This window comes from Lepisma saccharinum, chromosome 12, assembly GCF_977018435.1.
Source record: "Lepisma saccharinum chromosome 12, izLepSacc3.1, whole genome shotgun sequence".
NCBI lineage: Eukaryota > Metazoa > Arthropoda > Insecta > Zygentoma > Lepismatidae > Lepisma > Lepisma saccharinum.
Genome location: NC_139240.1, coordinates 64,355,106 through 64,377,274, shown reverse-complemented (window position 1 = coordinate 64,377,274; position 22,169 = coordinate 64,355,106). Strand labels below are relative to the sequence as shown.

The following is a 22,169-nucleotide window of genomic DNA, read 5'->3' as shown; positions in this document are numbered from 1 at the left end:
CCAAAATGTCCATTTAAATCATGCATTTTGTGCAATACCAAAGGTATAAGCTCACGGGGCACCACAAGTTTACAAATTTCATCTGAATTGGGTTTATAAAAAGGAATTTTGTTGTGAAGAAGATACTTTGAAAAGTCTTTATCAGTTGTACTACAAGGGTGAATCAAATATGAACAAGCCTTGATTGGCTAAGCGTCGGAATGGGTAGCAGGGTGTGATTGGGCATGTGCGGCCGGTAGGTGGGGCTGTCGTGAGTCAGGAACCAGATCAGCCGGCATGTCGCATGCTTCGTTTAGTAGCTCTCACGATGAGTGAGCAGTATGTGCCAGTGTCTGTTGCGCAACGCATAATCATCGAGTTCCTCACCCAGGAAAACGTCAAACTGGCCGAAATTTACCGGAGACTGCAGGCCCAGTTTGGGAATGGTATCCTCTCGTGGGCAAGAGTGAAGGTGTGGTGTAAGGAATTCCAGCAAGGCCGTGAACGTGTTGCAAATGAAGTGCACCCCCGTCGTCCTCGCACTGGTGGATTTCTTACACGAACGTCGGACCATCAACGCATCCTACTACTTTGGCCTCCTGGATCAAGTTAAGGTGCAGTATCGATGCAAACGACGAGGCTGTCCCATCCGCCAGGTCTTGTTCCTCCACGACAATGCCAGACCCCATACAGTAGGTGTGTTACGCGGCAGAAACTGGTGGAAATGCACTGGGAACCACTTCCGCATCCACCGTACAGCCCAGACCTTTCACCATGTGATTTTCACCTGTTCGGACCCCTCAAAGAAGCACTTGGGGGCGAGCGATTTGCGACCAACGATCAGGTGGAAACCTTTGTGCGCAACTGGTTGGCTACCCGCCCAGCTTCATTCTACGAGAACGGCATCGAGAACCTACCACAACGTTGGGAAAAATGTATCGCTAAGGGTGGAGACTATGTAGAAAAATAGGATGTGGCAATGTCTCGGTTTCCTTCAATAAATTTTGTTTTTCCGCACAAGGCTCGTTCATATTTGATTCACCCTCGTATCTTCCAGGTGAGAAATTATATTATTACATTTTTCATCTGCTCGTTGAGCTTTTAACCAAATAGAAGTAGTATCATCTTGTGAATCTTCCACGATTACTTGATAGATATATAAATTATCATCAAGTGCAGAATAACTGGTACAAGATGGAAATCTTCTCAATGTATAAGCAATACTATTCGAAACTCCTGGGACATGATATAACGTTAAATCAAAACACTGCCGTTCGAGAAATGGTTCTACAAACTGCAATAACTTAAGTTGATACACTTCAATCAATTTCGCAGTCAGAATAAGAAATTTTATACTACACCATAACTCATAACTCACTAAATTACACTGGCTTCCACTGTCGATGACACATTGTATGGTTATACCGCAAACTGTTCCTATGATCAGAGGTTGATCAGTAATAGGAGTAGGTATGCCAGTATCATTTAAAGTCCAAGTATGTTCATCTTCATACCAATCTAACTAGAAAAATATTGAAAGTGGATAACAATGATCAACTTCAGATAAAATGGAACTACTTAATACAGCATATTGACAAGTTGTGCCTATATTATCACTACGATATGATTTAGACGGACCCTGCTTTACATTAGTGCGAGCAAACTGGTCCACGTTCACCTGCGACGTTCGTTTAATGTTGCTTCAGGGTCAGAAGAAATGAACTGTTTACAAGAAGTTTCTCTTGGATCGAACGATGGAGCATTTTCATTTAATGGAGTATTCGCCACTGTAGTTGCATTGCAACTGTTTCCCGTTGATAGCTAAGACGATGAATATCCATAATTGGCACATAAATGGCATGGTTGACATGAGCGAAAATTATCGCCAGGGAACAGAGTGAGAATGCAGTGCAAATTGCTGTTGTTGTTGCTGGTATCTGGCATTGAAACTGTTGCCCATAAACCTCCCATTATTGTTGAAGTACCGCCAACTTTATGGACTTCTATTTTGGCGGAAATTTTGAGTTCCTGCACCATTACATCTGTAACGATTATATGGTCTGTTAGGTTAGACAAAATTATTATTCCTATAAAAAATCATCATCTTCTGGCTGGAGTTCGATTGTTGGCTTTCAGCAACATCTGTACGTGGAATCTTAATTCTTTTATTCTCATCCCTAGAAGAAACAAACTTAACACTGTTGTTAGGTCTTACAACATAACGTCTAGAACATTCATTTTCATTATATTGATCACAGTTCGTAACCGATGAATGTTTAGCAACACCTTGAACTCTCATTTTTGCCCTTGTACTATTTTTGTCAGTAAAACTTTTAGAAATATTTCCATCATGTGGGAAATTTATTTCACGTACATTATCTTGAATATTAAGACTCTTGTTCGATCTTGAATTCACTAAATCCAACCTCTTTAGTAACACAATTACATCATCCATTTTATCTAATCTAGCAGCTAATATAGTTTGTGCAATAGATGTGGGCAACTGATTGATTAAAATATCAATAACTTCTGCATCATTTGGATGATCAACTAAATTATAATATGCTGAATGCGTTCGAATAGCAAAAACTTCCATACTACTCGCCGACTTAGGATCATATTTACGGGTAGTGATTCAGAAATTCGTCAACAAATTGTTTGTACGATGTGAACGAATCAACATGAGTATTATACCAACCTTCTGCAGGTCCTTGGAAACAATTAGTAATACATTCAAGCCTTTGCATGTCAGGAACTTGAAGTAAATCTAAATAGGACGTTCAAGTTTTAATAAACTTACGTGGGCTTGATTTCTCAGGATCTCCCGAATATTTGGGAAGAATAGCAAGTTCATTCAGTCTTATCAATAGTCGAGGTTCTTGAGTAAGCGAACGCACACAATTGTCAGGATAATCAGATCGATGATTCTGCGGGTTTGATGACTTTTGGTTTACTTGCCTCTTTCTTTCCTGCCCAGAATCATCAGAGTACAAAGAACGGGTTGATTGACATAACTTGTTAGTATTACTAGTTCTCATGCGATTACTTCTAGAACATTTGTGTCTTTGTGAAGCAATGCGATTGTGTTCGTCATCAGAAACATCACAGGCTGAAGAATCAGATGATTTCAGAGAGGTTAGGTTCCGTGCAGGAATACCAGGTTGACAGTTACCGTTCACATGAGAGCTATAAACATGTACAGGATTACTTGATTCAACATTAGTCGAAATATTAGATGTTAATTTAGTAATCTTTTCCTCACAAGCCTCCACATGCTTTGTTATTTCATCCTTGTTCACGACGACTTCAAGTCTTTGAACTTGCTGAGACAACCCTGAAACATTGCTCTGACATTTTGTAATCTGATCATTCAATCCAGCAAGTTTAGAAGAATTCTCTGTGCAAGTAGTGTTAACTTCTTCGATTTTTTTCTGTTAGTCCTTGCACTTCCCTTTCCAATTCCTGATGTAATGAACGTGTTGCTAATTTGCAGGATTCGGCAACTTCAGCTAATTCCTTCCATAACGATGTACTCAATTTGTGTAGTTGCTGTGAATTTTGAATTTCCTGTTGAGATTCCCTGATTTTTGTAAACTCAAGCTGTTGAGTTTGCCTCATAGCATCTTGAGTTTCCCTCATTTTTGAAAATTCCACCTGCTGTGATTCGCTGATTTTCCTTAACTCTGCAAGCAGCTCAAACATTTGGAAAGGAACATTACTTTGCCCCATTGACGTCTCGGCCAACACAGAAGGGTGAAGGTTAATTTCTTGAACATTTTCCTGACTTCTTTTCCATTGCACGAAAGCTTCAATATTGAAAGAATCATAAGATGGATCACAATCTTTACAGAAATAATTTTAATTTAACTGATATAGCTCCCAATGCTTATCGGACAAAACCCAAACATTGTAAATGATACTGATCGCCACAATGTTCACAAGCTATCAACCTTTCCTTATCGGGATCTTTTACAACACTTCACCATATTCATGGCACCATTTCTATTTTGCGATTCATCAGGTTCATCACCACAATTGATAGATCTAGCTGTAAAACTTGTTTTAGATCTCAGATTATAAGGATTACTCAATGCGTACATTATAGAAATTTATGCACAAACTAGATTCACAAGAACAATGGTGTAAGCAAACACTTAAGCAAAACACATCACTCAAGATCGTGCTGATAACGTTCCACAATACTGGACCACCAATTATACTGTGACGTTCACTAGTCAATCATTTACACAATTCCATTTCGTTCATAAATAAGTCGAACTAAAACGCGAAGGTGAAGATACAACTTCTATGGGTTTATATATTAGTGAAATAACTGACCAATATGAAGTTCACTATTATCTATTTCCAAATTCCATTATATCCATTGCTACATAATAACTATTGAATATAACTATAGAATTCCTAATATCTCGTTTATACAGCATATAGCACAATAAATAACATAAAACATAATTAACGTTGTAGAAAGTAATTATTATACATTTTTTTGAACTGTTAATATAAAGTAATTTGTATAATGTGAAATTAATAATTTCAATAAACATATAATTATATTGTGCGGATTCACAGGACCATCACAGCATGAATGTTTTTTTAAGTGTCCATTGATCAATTTCATCACATCATCACTCATTCCCATTTTCGCAAATTAGCCAAAAGTGGCACAAAAGTGCAGTAAAATAAAGCAAATCAATCAAACATTGGGAACTTTTAACTTTTGCTCTCACTCTTCGCTTGCACATGCATACAAGCAAAATGTTTAATGACAACTGTAACTTGTGTAGCCAAATATTACCATCGAAAATTATAAATTCGTGCAAATTACAAATGAGAATTGTGTTTGCCAAGTTTAAAAGCTTATTTACTACAAAATTTCAATATCTGAAACTCTTTCATCTTCCTGTACAGTGGGATCCATGAGTATTACCGTGTAAATTGTCCATCACTATGTTTGTGCACTTTATTTGACCCATTAAGAGCTTCAGGAATTAAAAGAAAACTCAAGACAAGCTGTTAACAATTTCTGCACCAGCATACATAAAAATACATCACTTTAAAACACACAAGGATGCAAGAGAAAAATTAATGAAAATAGTCATGGACAATTTGCACGGTAATACTCGTGGATCCCACTGTACATAAACCTGCAGAAAGTTACCTTGCATGTATAACTAGGATGCACACGTCAGTTTTACACAGCAATTAATTTTCTTAATCTAGTATTAGTATGTAACATTATTTTGAGCTTTTCTACGGTACATCTTTCCTTCGTAATTTTAAAAGTAAAGGCAGGTTATGAAGAAGAGTAAATATTCAATATTACTAGGGGTGTGCGGGACAGGATCGGGGAATTTTTTAAATCCCTACATTCAGGATGGGAACAATTCTCAATGTCCCGACTTTCGGGAAATGTTCGACATTTCCCGAAGCTCTTGAAATCTCGAATTCTACACATCATTTTCACGTTAAGTGATTCTTTTTGCATTTCTGGTACAAAAACTAACAATTTCCGATAAGTTCAAGACATTTACAATGCAGAAAATGTCTAGAATTAACTACTTCTTAAAATGACCATTTGGTATTTCCCTGACTGCGCGGGATCCCGAAAAGTCAGGAAGTCATTTCCCGAAGTCGGAATCGGGACAGGAAATTTTTTCCTGATTCTGACTTTTCGGGTTCCCGCACACTCCTAGATTTTACACTTATCAATATTTATGTATTTTCTGTTTAATGAGAGTTCTTGGAGTTTGAAGGCAACATTCTGCATCAATAAGAAAGAACGATTCAGTCAGGAAAATAAATATCCTCTTATAATACATAGTGAATGCACCATGTCATGGCAGAATTACAAGACTGGATTTCCAGTAGGAATGCCCTTCTTGGATCTGGACTGGCTGGCTGGTAGATTGGTTTTCCTACTGGAAATCAAGTTTTGTGAGATTCGGCCTTAACTATTAGTGAAATGGTATTGCAACAGGGTATCATATTGCCTGGCAGGCTACAGCAGGGAGAAATATAATGCAACCTCCTAGTTTATTTCTGCCAGGTTATAGTTCACTTGGATCAATATATTAAGTAGAGGGTAGGCACAGATGTAGGTGTGCTTCTTCAGCATTAGTAGTGTCAATGGTGGAAGCCATAGGTGTACATATGATCAATTTGAATTTCGATTGGATTTGAATCCACCCTGTAGAATACATTGTATGTATGTATGTAGTAGCATGTATAAAGTAATCATATATTAGTCTTCTCTAGATAATTAATTTACTTTCCATGCTCAGAGACCAGTCAGAACAGTGAAATTCGGTGCAGTGCAAAACTCTGTTTGTAGAGCACCTTTTGGGTACATATTGCTTGAACTCTTTTTTTCATTATCGGTAACTCCAACACCACTGATTACAAATTCAGGCCCATTTTCTAAATCTGTCAACCACAATAGTTGTAGTCCATTCACATTCACTGTGACAATCTTAATGTATTTCTACAATAGCTCACAAAAATTTACATGTTAGGTTCTGTTCCACCAACATTCAAAACCACTACACTTGAATGCTCCAAGAACGGATATAATCAGGGTTTTCCAGTGCTAAGGAATACATAGCCAGCATGCAGTTCGAGATTCATTAAATGGGTTTCCACCGAGATGTTGCTAGAAAGAAGACTTAAGGCTGAATCACACAGAACTGGATTTCCAGCAGGATTGCCCTACTTGGCGCTGGCAATGAGAGCGAAGTTTGGTCATATGAAGATAATCTGAGAGTTTGGGAAGAGAACGTTTCTTGTCTGTGGCTTCAGAGTGGTGTTTGTTTTAGTTTGGTCCTCGATGAAAGAAAAAAACAGAAATAATGTGCATTTGGGTTCACAGGAATTTACCCAAATTGAGAAGATTTGTACACGACAAATCCTTTTTATTACCAGAGTTTTAAATGTTTGACATATTTAGTTGAACAAAATATATATTTTTATGAATGAACCCTGCGAATTTCATGTGAATATACGATACATACCCTAATTCATTAAAAAGCTTGTACACCTTGATTACTATATTTTCTTTCGAGCCAGTTCCTGGACCATACAAATACTTTTAATTCCCTCAATTTTAATTATTAATAACAGAAGTAGCCATTCTCCTACAACGTTCTTCAAATTGCTTGTCCATCTTTTTATCTTGCCTGCTCTGTGCTGTGCCTTATGGGAACAAAAGCACATGCCAACAAGTATCGTGCGAGGTGAAAACTACTAGATGAGCCAGTCACACACAAACTGCAAAATTCAGAAGGAGATCCATGCATTAGTGGAGACTACCTTTGTGTTTACATTTGTTTTACAAATTGGCCTATTTTTTTCTTCCGTCATGTTTCAATGTAGCTGTGTTTTCTGACCCCAGTGATTCTCTTTGAATATACTAAGGTCCAAAATGAGAGGTGAATATACTATACTGGTTTCAAATGATGTTTTCTTCAGCCAAAATTGTAGGACATATTGCAATTCAATGAAGTCCATGGTAAAATGACCAAAAGCCTGGCAAGTGCCTATTTATTGGGTGACATGTGATCTGCACATGTAGACAAATAATGCAGTATGGTTTAGCATTCAATTTAAGTAAAAAATGCCTTCAATACACAATCTGTCTTTAGATAATTTAATCATATTTAATATATTTTTCTGAATATATTATTGTACTTTCTTGAAATTTGTTTAAAAAATAATGAAACAAAGCATATGTTGCGATTTCTTACAACTGACCAAATATCAATCTTGTAGGTGAACACAATCATTTTGCAGAAGCTCAGATTTTTCATTTGTTAGTGACAGACCGTTCTTTACAAGTATGCTAGCCTAAATGTAATGATAGTATGTTCATATTCTGCCGTGTTGTTATGTAATGTGCAATTACTATTTTTGTATTCAGAAAAAAATGAATACTGGATTCTGCATTGTTACGGTTGTAAACTTTACATATCCAATTTCATCAAATTGTGTTCTTTTACAACATGAGACCCATGAATAATTATAATATTCTTATGTATGTACGGTTACCCCCACATTCCCTATACGCCTTGATGGCTTTGTGTACAGTTGAATGCAAAGGAAATAATTTGCACCAATGTATACTTTCAGAAGAAAAATAACGAACTCGGGCATTAGTTTCGATTCAAGGTAAAATGAGTTTCCTTATACTACGTATTTGTAACAAAATAATTATCATGAAATTTATGTTCACAATTCATTCCAGTGTCTTCTATTGTAACTAATTGGGTAGGCACTTTTGAAATAAAATAAACACTTCAAGCAAATATAGTATATAGTTACATTAATATATTATGCTAGTTTACAAAGAAGCATTATGTTTTACAGGATTGTTATAACAATCATGTTAAGTCTATGGCCAACAGCGAAGATAATAATAGTAAATTATCCATCATCATGTTAATTTATTTTCTTCTCTGCAATGTGGGGTTCAAGAATTGAACTAATAAGCATAGAAAAACCTCTGCTCTAGGACAAGTGCAATTCCAACCCCAAAAATAACAATGAAGCGATGGACAATTCACTTACTGTCATTCTTGCTGCAGGTTGTACATCAGCAACATAAATCACTATGTATCTAACATTTTACGTCATTACAAAATATTTAATATATTTACATATTTATGGTCACTGGATTTTTTTATTAATTTTCGCAATAAATAAACTTGTCAAATAAATAATCACATACCCACATTTACGTTATATTTGGCACTGATATGTTTTATGTATAACAATTCCAATACTTATATGTACAACACTTCCAATAATTATCTGAATAAAGCTCAATACATATTATTTGTAGAACGTAAAGTTTAATCTTATACACACTATAGCTGACTTTACAAGCATCTGTGGTAAATTCCACACATCTTTCAAAACTGAGCAATTAAGGTGAAAACTGGCAACAATTGATAGGAGGGAAGGAAAACACTTGCAGCAATATGCTAAGGTGTATTCTGAAAGTTTCAAAAGATGCTAATATGAATATCTTGCAAAAATGATCATCGGCTCATATGCATTTTGTCAATATCCCAAAAATGAACATCTGTATGAAAATGGTAAGTTTAAGTATTGACAGACAGAATGCTGATTCAAAACACAAGATTAACTGAAGTGTGAAATTTCACAATGTTATGTCTTTTTCTAATTGCATTAGTTCACTTCATTCTCCTTTGTGGTAAAGATAGAAAGTTGTTTGTAATTGCTAGTTTAGAATTTGAATTTCATGAGGGTTTCCACTCACTTTGCTTACACAAAAATGGCATTTCTGCATATGCTGGAATAAGTTCTCAGAAAACTAACAATACTGTACCACATTCAAATGACTTGTGTTTATAAAACAGTAGGTTTCTTGTGTGAAAAACAAACCACTTCTAGTAAAGTGTTCTTACTTTCCTAAACATTTGAACTTTACTTTCTTTCTCATTATGTTGTTTTAGAGGAACATTTTCAATGTCATCGCAAAGTAACATAATTTATATTAGACAGGATATATGAACACATTCACTCGAATTGGAAGAGACATGATCTAGCATTATGTCTTATTGTATGGGAAACGTTTGTTGTAAAACCTTACTTAACTTACAAGGGATATGATCATCTTAGTGTAAACCCTCTCCAGATAGGAAGTTTTCAGCTTATTGTAGAGAGTTGAAAGTTGATTTTGTTTTTGCTCTTGTGAATGTCAATATTTTCATCCTCCTTCCTGGCAAATGTTAGAAGAGAAGAAAATGAAGTTTTACTAGGATATATTCATTTATTCGGTTTAACTATTCTTCAAAATTAGCTATTTTTTCCCCCAGACATTACGTAAAATCATGATCCTACTATATGCAGATAAACTTTCCTTACAAAACAACTCTCTTGCACTAAATTCCATTCCATCCTCTTATCTATTCAGGAACTTTCTTTACGAATCCATGGTTCTGTAGATGACTTAAAAATGTCCCTTTTCGTAGAAACTTCTTTCCACAAACTGAGCACGAAAATGGAACCTCCTGACAGTGTAGTCTATGCTTTGCCAGCGTTCTCAGACAGGCAAACGTCCGACCACAGTGACCGCACTTGTGTTGTTTTTGGGAGAAGTGAGATCGTAAGTGACATGCTAAGCTGGTACTCTTTGTGAATCCACGTTTGCATACGTGGCAAGTTAATTTTGAGTCTGCACTGTGGATTTGAGTGTGTGTTTCCAGAGCACTGCCAAGCGCAAATCTTTTACCACAAGTGTCGCATTTATAAGGATTCTTACATTGCCTGTATTTTGAAAACATATTACAAATGACACATGAAAATGGCTTGTCCCCATGCAGGTTTGATACTTCTGTCGCTTCTTGTCTGCCTAATTTACAACTGTGAGTCCTTAAGCATCTGTGCATTTTTGCATGAACTTCAAATCTAGACTTCTTACGAAATGATCTTCCACATATTCTGCATACATATTGGCCTTTTCTTATTCTGAAAAAGAGGGTGCACAGAAACACAGATTAAAATAAATATAGAGTGACAGTATGCAAATATTGCACTTTTTTTAATTTGCAAAATAATTTTCAGTCACAAATGTTTGAACTTGGTGATGATGTTTGCAACATGTGAAAATTACTCTATCAATCTCTTGCTATAATTCTAAGGTGTCGAGGAAAAGGTACATAAGCCATACAATAACTTCGATATTCTGGTGCTTTCATGTAAGTCATGCTGAATCAATTAAATAAAATATTATAAGTACAATTTTGTATTGGGCAAGTATAAAGATTCTAAACAGTGATGGTCCAATGTGTGTATCACGTCTGTAATGTTTGCTATTAATAGAATACACATAAATAACTCTCTGCTGTAAAATTGCATTGTGGACTTAAGTGCTTTTTCCCCAAACACCCTAGAATTTTTCAGACTATGTAGTCACAGATTTCTGGAAAATACCTAATAAATATTATGCTACATTTGCACATTACTTACTATTGTATCTGAAGATATCTGTTTGGCGGTAATGGGGAAATAGGTAATTTACTCTGATAAGCTTACTTTTAATTTCTCCACATAAATCGATTGTGAGAAAAATTTACGTGGAAAAATGAAAAGTAAGCTTCTCAGAGTAAATTACTTACTATGTTTATTGAAACAAATATGAGTGTATCAATGTGAGTAACCTAGTTCATGAGGTGGGGAAATTCCACTTGTATAAAACCTATCCCAAGTTTTCAGACTATAAAATATCCTTAAGGTATTAAACCAGCAGGATGAAAAGTCTACACTAGAGACTTACATGATGTACAAAACAAGTGGACACTGACATGATGCACAAAACAATCTTAACGAAAAACTGCAGGCTAAAAAGTTTAGAAGGAAAAACACAGAAATACATGAAAACGATAGTTGCAGTTAAAATCTAATTAAATTATGTGGCAGAAAAGTTGAGCATATTGTCCATGTGTCTTTCAACATAATGTTACGTACCCAATAGGACCAAATAATGTAAATAGTTTGCCAAAGAGGAATAGAGATGGCAGCACCAGGCATGCAAGATTAAGAATTAGCATAATATATGTGAATAACTTTATAAATAAGAACAAAGCAAATTGGAAAGATGAAAAACAATGGAATTTATTATAAGAAGACAAAGAATAAATAAATTAATGTATATACTCGATAAATCAAACTAGTGATCATATGTAAATTGATCAGAAAACTAAAGAAGTCAAAGCACCAATACAAATGTGTGTCTCTGAACAGAACTTGAATCTGTCTGATTTGATTTACCTTTCCAATAGTGGAAATTTTGTTTACCCGAGTGGCTGCACATTCTAGTCGATGCCCCACAGCACTTTTGGTTGAACGTTTCAGACGTGTCACCTACTTGCATGCACATGTCAATCGTTTGGCACCAAGTACACACTAGGTTGGACATATTTAGTGTTGGTGCGTTCCAATCTCAGCCTCAAGGGAGAAAATTAGTATAGTTCCCAAAGCCTAAGGGAAAAAAAAACTGTAAGAAGGATAAAGGAATTTCCAAATCGTAGAAAAAGTAGAAATAGAAGGAAATTAAGAAGAAAGTACATATCCAAACCATCCACTAAGAAAGAAGTCCAGATCCAGACCATCCGTTAAGAAGGAAAATCCAGATCCAGATATTCCATTAAGAAGGAAGTCCAGATCCAGACCATACATTAAGAAGGAAGTCCAGATCCAGACCGTACATTAAGAAGGAAGTCCATGTAATAGAATAGTCAAATCGAGAAAAGAAATAATAAAAAGCATATTGAGATGAAAATTGACCGTAAATGAGAATTACAGAAGAATGTAGCTTATCATGTACATATTCTGATTCCATGTATCATGTGTTCGAATAATATATACGTTTAAATGTCTCCATTGGAAGGAATACTGTCTGGTTTCGTTGTCTACAAAAAACCCTACCCTGTAGATATTCTAGCTGAGGTTTAAAATTAAGATTTTTGTACCTTGCACCGAATGGAGGTAGCAATAAATAATACATTATTAGAGAGTTTTGGCTTGTGGTGGATGTCAAGAATATCTGCACATTTTAGAAAAAATATGCCAACTGTTGGAACTAAATTCTGGAATAGATTATGTGGCAGAAAAGTTGAGCATATTGTCCATATGTTTCAACATAGTTAGAAATATATTTAGCAGTACCTTGTAATGCACAGAAGCTTAATATCCTTCAGAATCTGCAGCAAAAATGTGATAATAAAATGGGAAAGTGGTAACTACAGACACGTTACAAGTCACTTGCTTTTCAGTGGTCCCATGGAGTAGTTAGTATAGTGTTCGAATCTTAGCTTTTTTTCTCTCAATGAATGTCATGGATTCAAATCTAGCCTCAATAATTTTGTTTAGTATCACATTGAGATTTGTTGTTTATTAAATGTAGTGATAAGTGAAATTTGTTTCAGAATTATTTTTCATGTAGAATTTGAACAATGTTTTCATCAACTCAGCTTCTTTTTTTTTTTTCCTGACACTGAAGTTAGATTTGTGATAGAAAGACGAGATTTATTTCACTGCCTCCTGCGGTTGTCTGATTTAATGCACAAACTTTGAGGTTTGCTAAGTTGTGTAAATCTTTTGAAATTAGTTTATATTTGTTATTCTTGAATAGAATACTATTGTTATCTTTCACGCTAAGTAATTCTAGATATTAATCTCTTCAGTAAGCAACAGGAACTTTCATCAATAGGAATGAAAATTATCCTTTGTGTTAATCACATATATCAAATAGTTGTCAGAATCCAACAGGAAGTACTGTATTTGCTCAAACAAGGAACATGGTCACTACACTACCTATCTGGTGTCAGCGCCTTTAACATAGAATCCAATTGTCTGCTACCATTGATATAGCTGTTTGGAATCTTAAACTTTCTTGAAAGGAATTGACTAAGTCGATTTAGAAATATTTCAGGGAGGTCAGGTAAGTTTCAAAGAAGTGTACAGCCTTCACTGTTTCATGGATGGAAAATTTAAATATTCGCCCATCATATATGTGCTCTTCAAAGTTGCCTGTGTTATCACATTCAATCACTAATTTCTAAAAATGAAATTTAGTGGTGTGTTTTGAAGTCGTTCAAGGTTTCAACAAGTAAACATTGGTCTTCTTCAGGAAGCAATACAAAATTGTTCATGTACAGGTAAATGATATTAAAAGGTTAAAATGTGTTAGTGTAAAGTATAAAACTTATTTTTTATACCTTTTTAAACTCTGCTTTCATTCACAGTGCTGCCATCTATGTGTTAATTATCTAACTCAAACAATCCATGTATGCAATGAACTGAATGTGAAACTTTTAATTACATTACTACGATACTCTGATAATACAGTAACAAAATTATTACAATGCTCAACATGGGTTTCTCACAGATGACTTGTTTTCTCTGAATAATTTCAGCATGTTGATTCCAAAAATGAAATCCATTTTTATCCATCACATCTAGTTCTTTCACAAAACAACAATATATTAAGTGCCTTAATTTCACAATCCTCCTCATCCTATGCCATTTCCTGCCTCTGGCTGGGTCGGCTAAGAAGTCAAGCCTCTCCATTTTTTCCTGGTCTTCCATCTTCTCTCTTTCCACGGTGTTACAATCTTGTCCTCTTCTCCTAACACTGTCCGCTATCTGCTCTTTCCACCGACATCTTGGTCTCATTCCCACTCCTTGTGCATGGCAAGCTCTTACTGGTAGTCTTTCTCCATCCATCCTCTTCATGTGTCCGAATCATCTCATCTGTGCCTGATCTACCCTGTCCTGAAGCTTCACCACACCCACTGTCTGTTGGATCTCCTCATTCCTTATTCTATCCCTTCTAGTCTTCCCCAATATACTCCTCAAAAATTTCATCTTCACTGCCTGCATCTTTCTTTCGTCTCTCTCTGTCATTGTCCAAGTCTCTGCTCCATACATAATTATCGGCACATAGTATGTGTTATATATTACCTTCTTGCATTTCATAGGTACATCCCTGTTCCATATTAATCTTCGAACGCTTTGATATAGTCCACCACCAATTTGTCTTCTTCTGTTTACCTCCTCATCTATTCTTCCACTTCTCTCAATTATGCTTCTTAGATATTTGAAGCTCTCCACTACCCTCAACTCTTCCATGTCCATCTTTATTCTTGGTTCATTTGTGGCTCTGTTTCTTGTTGTTATTAGCACCTCACTCTTTTCTGCACTGAATTTCATTCCTGCTCTTCTGATTTCCTCATTCCAATTATCAAGCTGTCTCTGTACTACTTCTTCTCTGTTTCCCCATATTACTAAATCATCAGCGAACAACAGGGCCTTCATCTCTTCCTCTCCTAACTTCTTCCCCACCTCTTCGTTAATTGCATCCATTGTAATTATGAAGAGCAGTGGGGAAAGAGCACTTCCCTGTTTTAGTCAATTACTTATATTGAACCACTCCCTTCTTTCCACTGGTGTCTTCACACAGCTCTGGTTGGCCTTGTATGTGTTCTGCACTCTACACACCATCTCTTCCTCGACACCTTTCTCTCTTAGAGCCATCCAAATCTTTCTTCTGTCCATGCTATCGTATGTCTTTTCTACATCTAGAAATGCCATAATCAAATAGTTTCCAAACTCATAGTGCCTTTCCTGCATTTCCCTAATGGTGAATATCAGGTCTACTGTTGATCTGCCACTTCTGAATCCATACTGTTCCTCTCACATGTTCAGCTCTGTTACTTCCCTTATTCTTTTCGCTAATATTTTCTCATACACTTTTGCTGAGTGGCACATAAGTGTTATTCCTCTGTAGTTTTTACATTCCTTTCTGTCACCCTTCTTGAATATGGGTACTATTAGTCCCTTTGTACAATCTCTTGGCACCTCTCTCTCTTGCCACACTGTTTTCAACACACTGTACAGCCACTGCACACCAATCACTCCTGCTCCTAGTATTACTTCACTTCATCTACTCCAGGTGCTCTACCTCTCTTCAGAGCTTCCTCCACTTCTTTTCATGTGAGATTCACTTTTTCCTTCACTTCTTCATGTTTATTTCATTTTTTCACAAACAGCAATTTCTCGAAATGATTTCTCCACATTCTCCTTATTTCTTCATCCTCTTCTACAACGTTTCCCCTTTCATGTCTTAGCTTGCACAGGGTGACTACAGACAAGCAGAAATGAAATTCCCTGATTATCCAGGTTTTCGAGGACAAAAATTTAGATTTTTCCCTGAAAATTATAAACTAAATTAATGTTTATGCAAATAGTAATAAGAATGTCATACAGGTGCAGGTATATTAACCCTTTAGGGGCAGAGCCTATAGATGACAGAAATAACTCAAGGACGGACGACGAATATTTCGTCAAACAAATGTTTTGGTAATAAAAGTTTTAATAAACTGGAAACCGAATAAAAAAAACACACAGAATCTTTTTGGGTTTAATCTCCAAGCTTTCACCTGCCGTCATCGCCGAGTACACTCTGACGTCATTCTCACGCCACCAGGCTGATGTTGTGCTGTCGTATTAGCCTTTATATAACTTGGACAATCAGCAACCAGTGGCGGTTTGCCCTGATCGATGGGCGCATTTCTGATGACGTCTCTGCGGCCAGTTGTGATGAACATTCTCCTTGATTTTCAGTTTTCTTCATATTTTTAAATTTACTATTTGTATTATCGTTTTGATACTATGTATTCACCTTTATATAACTTGGAGCAATCAGTGACTAGTGGCGGTTTGCGTAGATCGATGGGCGCTAGTGGATTGGTTTCATTTTGAGTTCTTTCTTTGTTTTTCTTTTTTATATATATAAAATTTACTATCTGTTCTATCGTATTCGCCTTTATATTACTTGGGCAATCACTGAATAGTGTCAGTTTGCCCTGAGCAATGGCCGCATTTCTGATGACGTCTCTGCGGCCGGCCAGTTGTGATGGAAATTCTCCTTGATTTTGAGTTTTTTCTTCTTCTTTTTTAAAAATTTACTATTTGTATTATCGTTTTGATATTACTTATTTGTCTTTATATAACTTGGGGCAATCTGCGACTAGTAGCGGTTTGCCCAGATTCATGAGCGCTAGCCAAATTTTGAAAAAAAAAATCAAAAAACAAAATTTGGAAATTCCTCTGTCCGTTGCTACCGAAAATAGGTGCACATCGACATGTTTATCTTACAGAACAAAAGTCTTGGAAATTATGAACAAAACGAGCCCTCATTTGCATGTTTCGTGTTATTACAACGTTTTTAACAAAACATTTTCCAAAATGTTATATTCTGCTTCAAATGAGCCCCGTCCTTGGGGGATTTCCATGCCTGACGAATATTTTGTCATCCGCCTCGAAAGGGTTAAGTACCTATATTAGCTCCACAAAATTGACTTCATTTCTCTAGGATTTGCGTTCAAACTACAAAATAGTGAATTTGGAAGATTATTATTATTCACAAGCTAGGGAGGAATTACGGGATTTTTTAATATACAGCCAGTTTTTCAATACAGTATTTGATTATTTTTAAAGTTGCGACTAAATGAGATTAGAGTGAAGTGATTGATGCAAAAAGGAATTTTGTAATTTTTCAATCTCCTTAGCCTTTCTCGTTATTATATGTTGATATTGCCACTGAGGTTTGGAACCCTCTGCTGGCAAGAACCATGAGTGCAGACTCATTTTTCAATGCACAAACCTACTTCTCTTTTCTGTGTAAAGCAAACAACTTAACCCTTGCACACAAATGAACCAATTCATTCATAAAAAACAAAGTGTCATATTTCCTTAAATTATCAATGGGATTTCTCCTTCAGTACAAACATTCACAGTATATCCAAGTGAAATACTGTGAAACTGCCAACATGTAGTTATACCATTATTAGTGGCAAAAAGGGTATATACCAGGTGTATAAGCTGAAATCTGCTGTTTGATCATAGATGGCGTTAGTGAGCGTATGAAGCTACCATGGGCATGCCATACCCGGTGTTTGTATGAGTTGGACATCTGCCAACACGAATCAGTGCACATCAGCATGTGCAGACAACAACCGACAGTGTTCCTGTGGTAAGCATGTTTAGTTTTGTGCCAGAAAAAGAGCATATGCGGGAAGCTCTGCTTTTCTGCTTCCATTTGAAGAAATCAGCTGCCGAAATGCATTGAATGCTTGTGGAGGCCTATGGTGACAGTGCGGTATCGGAAACAACGTGCAGGGATTGGTTTCGTCGGTTCAAAGATGGCAATTTCGACCTGAGCGACAAGAAGCGTGAAAATCGGCCCAGGAAGGTTGAGGACCATCAATTGCAGGCTTTTTTGGACAAGGACGATACCCAAACGCAAAATATGCTTGCCGAGCAATTGGGTGTTACTCAAGCAGCCATTTCCATGTGTCTACGTGCCATGGGAAAGGTTCAAAAGATCGGAAAATGGGTGCCGCATGAATTGACTGATCGGCAGCTGGAGAGACGCCAAAACACATGCGAAATCTTGCTTGCCATACAAAAAAGAAAGTCTTTCCTGCATCAGATTGTGACTGGCGATGATATATTTCGACAATCCTAAACGCAAGAAATCGTGGGTTGATCCCGGCCAACCATCAACATCTTCCTCGAGACCAAATCACTTCAGCCGGAAGACGATGCTTTGATGTTTGGTGGGATCAACAGGGTATCGCCTACTTTGAGCTGTTGAAAACTGGTGAAACTGTCACTGCCCTCCACTACCACCAACATCTGATCAAATTGCACCGTGCTGTGTGTGACAAAAGGTTGGATTATCAACAAAGACATGACAAGCTGATTTTCCTCCACAACAACACCCCATCGCACACTTCAAGACTGGTCCAAAACTACTTGGAGACACGCAACACGCTGGTCGAATCACAGCACACAAGGACTTTCTTCAGACCATTGACGTCTGCAAAGTCCAGTGCCTTTAGAATGGCGTACAACTCTGCCGTATAGATGGAACACGCAGGATGAAGCGAGTAACTGGAACTTTGAGAGTCTAGGACAAAGGTGCAACCAACTGATTCGACTGTCTTGGACCCATCCATGTAAAACACATTAAAATTGGGGTGCTTCGCACGAAGTTCTAAAAACAGTTGCTGGTATACAACCATTGGTGTTTCTGCCTTTGGAAGAGCAGTCAGAGAAAAATCGATGGAAGGTGCAGGAAACTCCCAGGTAGGGAGAGGCGGAATGAGTGGAGAGACGCCAGGAAGATCACTGTCAACACTAAGTGCTGACAGGATCTTGTCTGCACGAACACCAAATGGTCTAGTGACAAGGGTGGAGCCGATACCTTTCCAGCCTATCCTCGTCTGAGATGGTGTGAAATGAAGGATGTGAAGGCATCGAGCGAAGATGGAGGAAGTAGTTCACTACCAGCCGCTGTCTTCGCCGAGACAGCGACGGCTCATATGCCTCTACGTATAAACTGGCGAATGGACTGGTCCCAAAGGCACCAGAGCGCAAACGTATACCTGCATGGTGGACGGTGTCTAGGATGCGAAGTCGAGATGGGCAGGCAGAAGAATATACAACACATCCATAATCAAGCTTCAATCTGATCAGTGCACGGTACAGGCGAAGCAGTACCGTCCTGTCAGCACCCCAGGAACTATGAGATAAAACACGTAGAAGGTTGAGAACTTGAAGACAAGAGAACTTTAACTGGCGAAGGTGAGGTAGCCATGTTAATTTCTTATCGAAAATGAGGCCCAGGAAGCGGACCTCATTCACGAAGCACAGGGGAGATTTCCCCATGTACAGGTCAGGATCGAAATGACATGTACGTTGACGACAAAAGTGAACACACACGGATTTCTCGGATGAGAAGGTGAAACCTGTTTGGGAGGACCACTCAACCAAACGGTTTATCGTCAGTTGGAGTTGACGAGAAGCTGACGCGAGATTCCGTGAGCGACAAAAGATCGTGAGGTCATCTACATAGAGGAGGCCATGTACAGGGGAAATAATGTATGCCATAACACTGTTCACTGCTATGGCAAACAGAGTCACACTTAATATGCTGCCCTGCGGGACACCTTTCTCTTGTTCGTGAAGATCCAAAAAGGAGTTCCCAACACGTACGCCCCAAGAATGGAGCTGCTTTATGATGCCAAAGCGCCACGTTGTGTCATATGCTTTTTGGAGGTCAAATAAAACTGCAACTAAATGTTCCTTGTTGAGGAATGCATCCTGAATATGTGTTTCCAGCTGAACCAGATGGTCCAGTGTGGAATGGTTGGAGCGAAAACCACATTGAAAATTACTTATCAATGAGTTTTCCTCCAAAAACCAGGTGAGACGCTTGTTTATCATGCGTTCCATCAACTTGCACACACAGCTAGTTAAGGCAATAGGCCTATAACTCGAGGCTGCGGTGCGTTGTTTACCTGGTTTCAGGATGCGAACAATAATAGCTTCTTTCCAGGAAGTGGGGAAAGAGTCCTCCAACCAAAGCCTGTTGAATACCGTCAAAAGGAAATTTCTTGCTCCAATGGGCAGATGACGAAGCATCTCATAGTGGATCATGTCCACTCCAGAAGCTGTATTCTTAGAATTTCGAAGCGCCTGATCGAACTCCCGTTCAGTGAATGGAGAGTTGTATGGCTCGGTGTTATAACTTCGAAAAACTAGATGGCGTCGTTCCTGACGGTCCTTCTCACGGAAACGTCGTTCATAATTTTCAGAGCTAGACGCATCAGAAAACTGCATGGCCAAGATATTAGCTATATCTCCGGAATCAGTGTACAACGTCCCATCGTGCTCTAGAGCACTCAGAGGAGTAGATGCACCCCCCTGGATGCGACGTACTTTGGTCCGAACGGCTTTCGACGAAGCCTGCTTCGTCAGAGAAGACACGTATTGGACCCAGCACGCCTTCTTACTGGCTCGAATGAGCCGACGGGCACGGGCACATTTAATACGGAACTGCTCGAGGTTTGCGGCAATGTGGTTCCTATTGAATCGATCTAGGGCATGATTGCGGTCCTTGATGGCTGCACCGATCTCCGCAGTCCACCAGGGGACTGGGCGTTGCCTCGCAGGTCCACTGGGATGTGGAATGGAGGTGCGTGCAGCATCATGCACTCCTGACACAAATATATCTAAGGCGTCGATGACTGGCAAAGTCGATGCTAGATCGACTTTAAGGTCCACAGCACGCTCGAAGGCAATCCAGTCGGCCCGACTGAGATGCCAGTGAGGGTGTTGTTCACGTGAGTGCTGAAGATGTTCGAAAGTTAGAAGGAGTGGGAAGTGATCACTCCCACAAAGATCAGGGTGAAGGCTCCAAGATGTGGTAGGAGCAAGGCTGGGACTGCAGAAGGACAAGTCCAACGCAGAGTATGTGCCTGAGGAATGACTGAAATATGTGGGAGTCCCATCATTCAGCAACGTTAAAGCTGATGCCTCACGGAATTGATCTACAATTTGACCCCGGGGCTCTGTACGAACGGAGCCCCATAAACGATGGTAGGAATTAAAATCGCCCAAAAGAACTACAGGAGATGGAAGTTGTTCGAATATACGAAGGAGGTCCTCAAGAGAGAATCGCTCCTCCCTTGTGATGTAGATACAGCACACAGATATTGGCTGTGGTAGATGGACCCGCACGGCGACAGCTTGGAGGGGGGTGGTGAGAAAGATTGGTGTTGAGTGGATGGTATCTCGAACACCGATTGCAACACCACCGTGTGCACGACGACCCTCAGGAAGCTTGTCGGTGCTGTAAAGCATGTATCCGTTCAGAATCATCGATTCATTTGGACGAAAATGTGTCTCTTGGAGACATATGATGGCAGGGTCAAATTCAGATATTAAGATTTGCAGTTCCTGAAGATGAGTACGGAAACCGTTAAGGTTCCATTGGAGACAATAAGCTATAGCTGGAGGTATTATAGTTACCTTTTGAGGCATACTCTATTTCTAGGCCCTGTAACCTTGATAAATTCTTCGTCCGCGGCTTCGTCCTGTATCATGTCCTCGGGTAAGGACACAGAGGGCGAAGGGGATGAAGAAGGGTGAGTGGTGGTGGGTGCTTTGAGTGCCCGCCGGACAGCTTTCAGCTGCGCCTTAAGAGCCCGTATAACCGCTGGTGACGATACCTAAAAAATAGGTTCTTGCGTCGACCTTCTGTGCTCGAACAGTCAAGTGTGTGGCATTTAAATTTTACTGAGTTAAAGATCAAATATGAAATTTGTTATGTCGTTAAGCCTTTTTTTAAATACATTATTTATTACGTAGTTTTCCTTATCTCAATTTCGTAAAATTCACTTGCTTGCCAATTATATGTAATAACTTAAATCAACATTTTAAAGAACAAGAAAGCTTCTACTGTTCTTCTACAGCAAAGAAATGAAACTGATCTTACATAATTTTCTTTAGAATGTCTGTAGTTTGTCGACGTACAGAGCAATGTATGTAAATTTTAACTTCGACTTTTCTAAGCTGGTCGCGCTAGCCGTTTCCCCCTCTGTACCGCTCGCGCCCCTCATGAACCGCCCTCCTCTCCCGTTCCTTTTTTCTTTCACAATCGGCCAGTCTTCCTCAAGTGGCAAGAAAACCGCATGCTGAGAGCTAGGAAAAGAAAAAAGAAGGCAGGGAAAGGTTTTGGGGGGAGAATCAATGGTTTGGGTGATGCTTGTAAACAGTTCTTCACTACGTGATATCCTCAT

At 38.3% G+C, this 22,169-nt stretch overlaps 1 protein-coding gene across 1 annotated transcript in view; it reads right to left on the bottom strand.

Moving 5' to 3' along the window:
- Positions 1–8,314: 8,314 nt before the first annotated feature.
- The window catches only part of LOC145996166 (uncharacterized), an 80,011-nt gene continuing 66,156 nt past the window's right edge, over positions 8,315–22,169 (bottom strand). Inside the window, exon 4 of the mRNA XM_083132517.1 lies at positions 8,315–10,485. Within this exon, the coding sequence (XP_082988643.1) occupies positions 9,924–10,485 (562 nt within the window). The 3' untranslated portion in view covers positions 8,315–9,923. The remainder of the gene's footprint in view (positions 10,486–22,169) is intronic.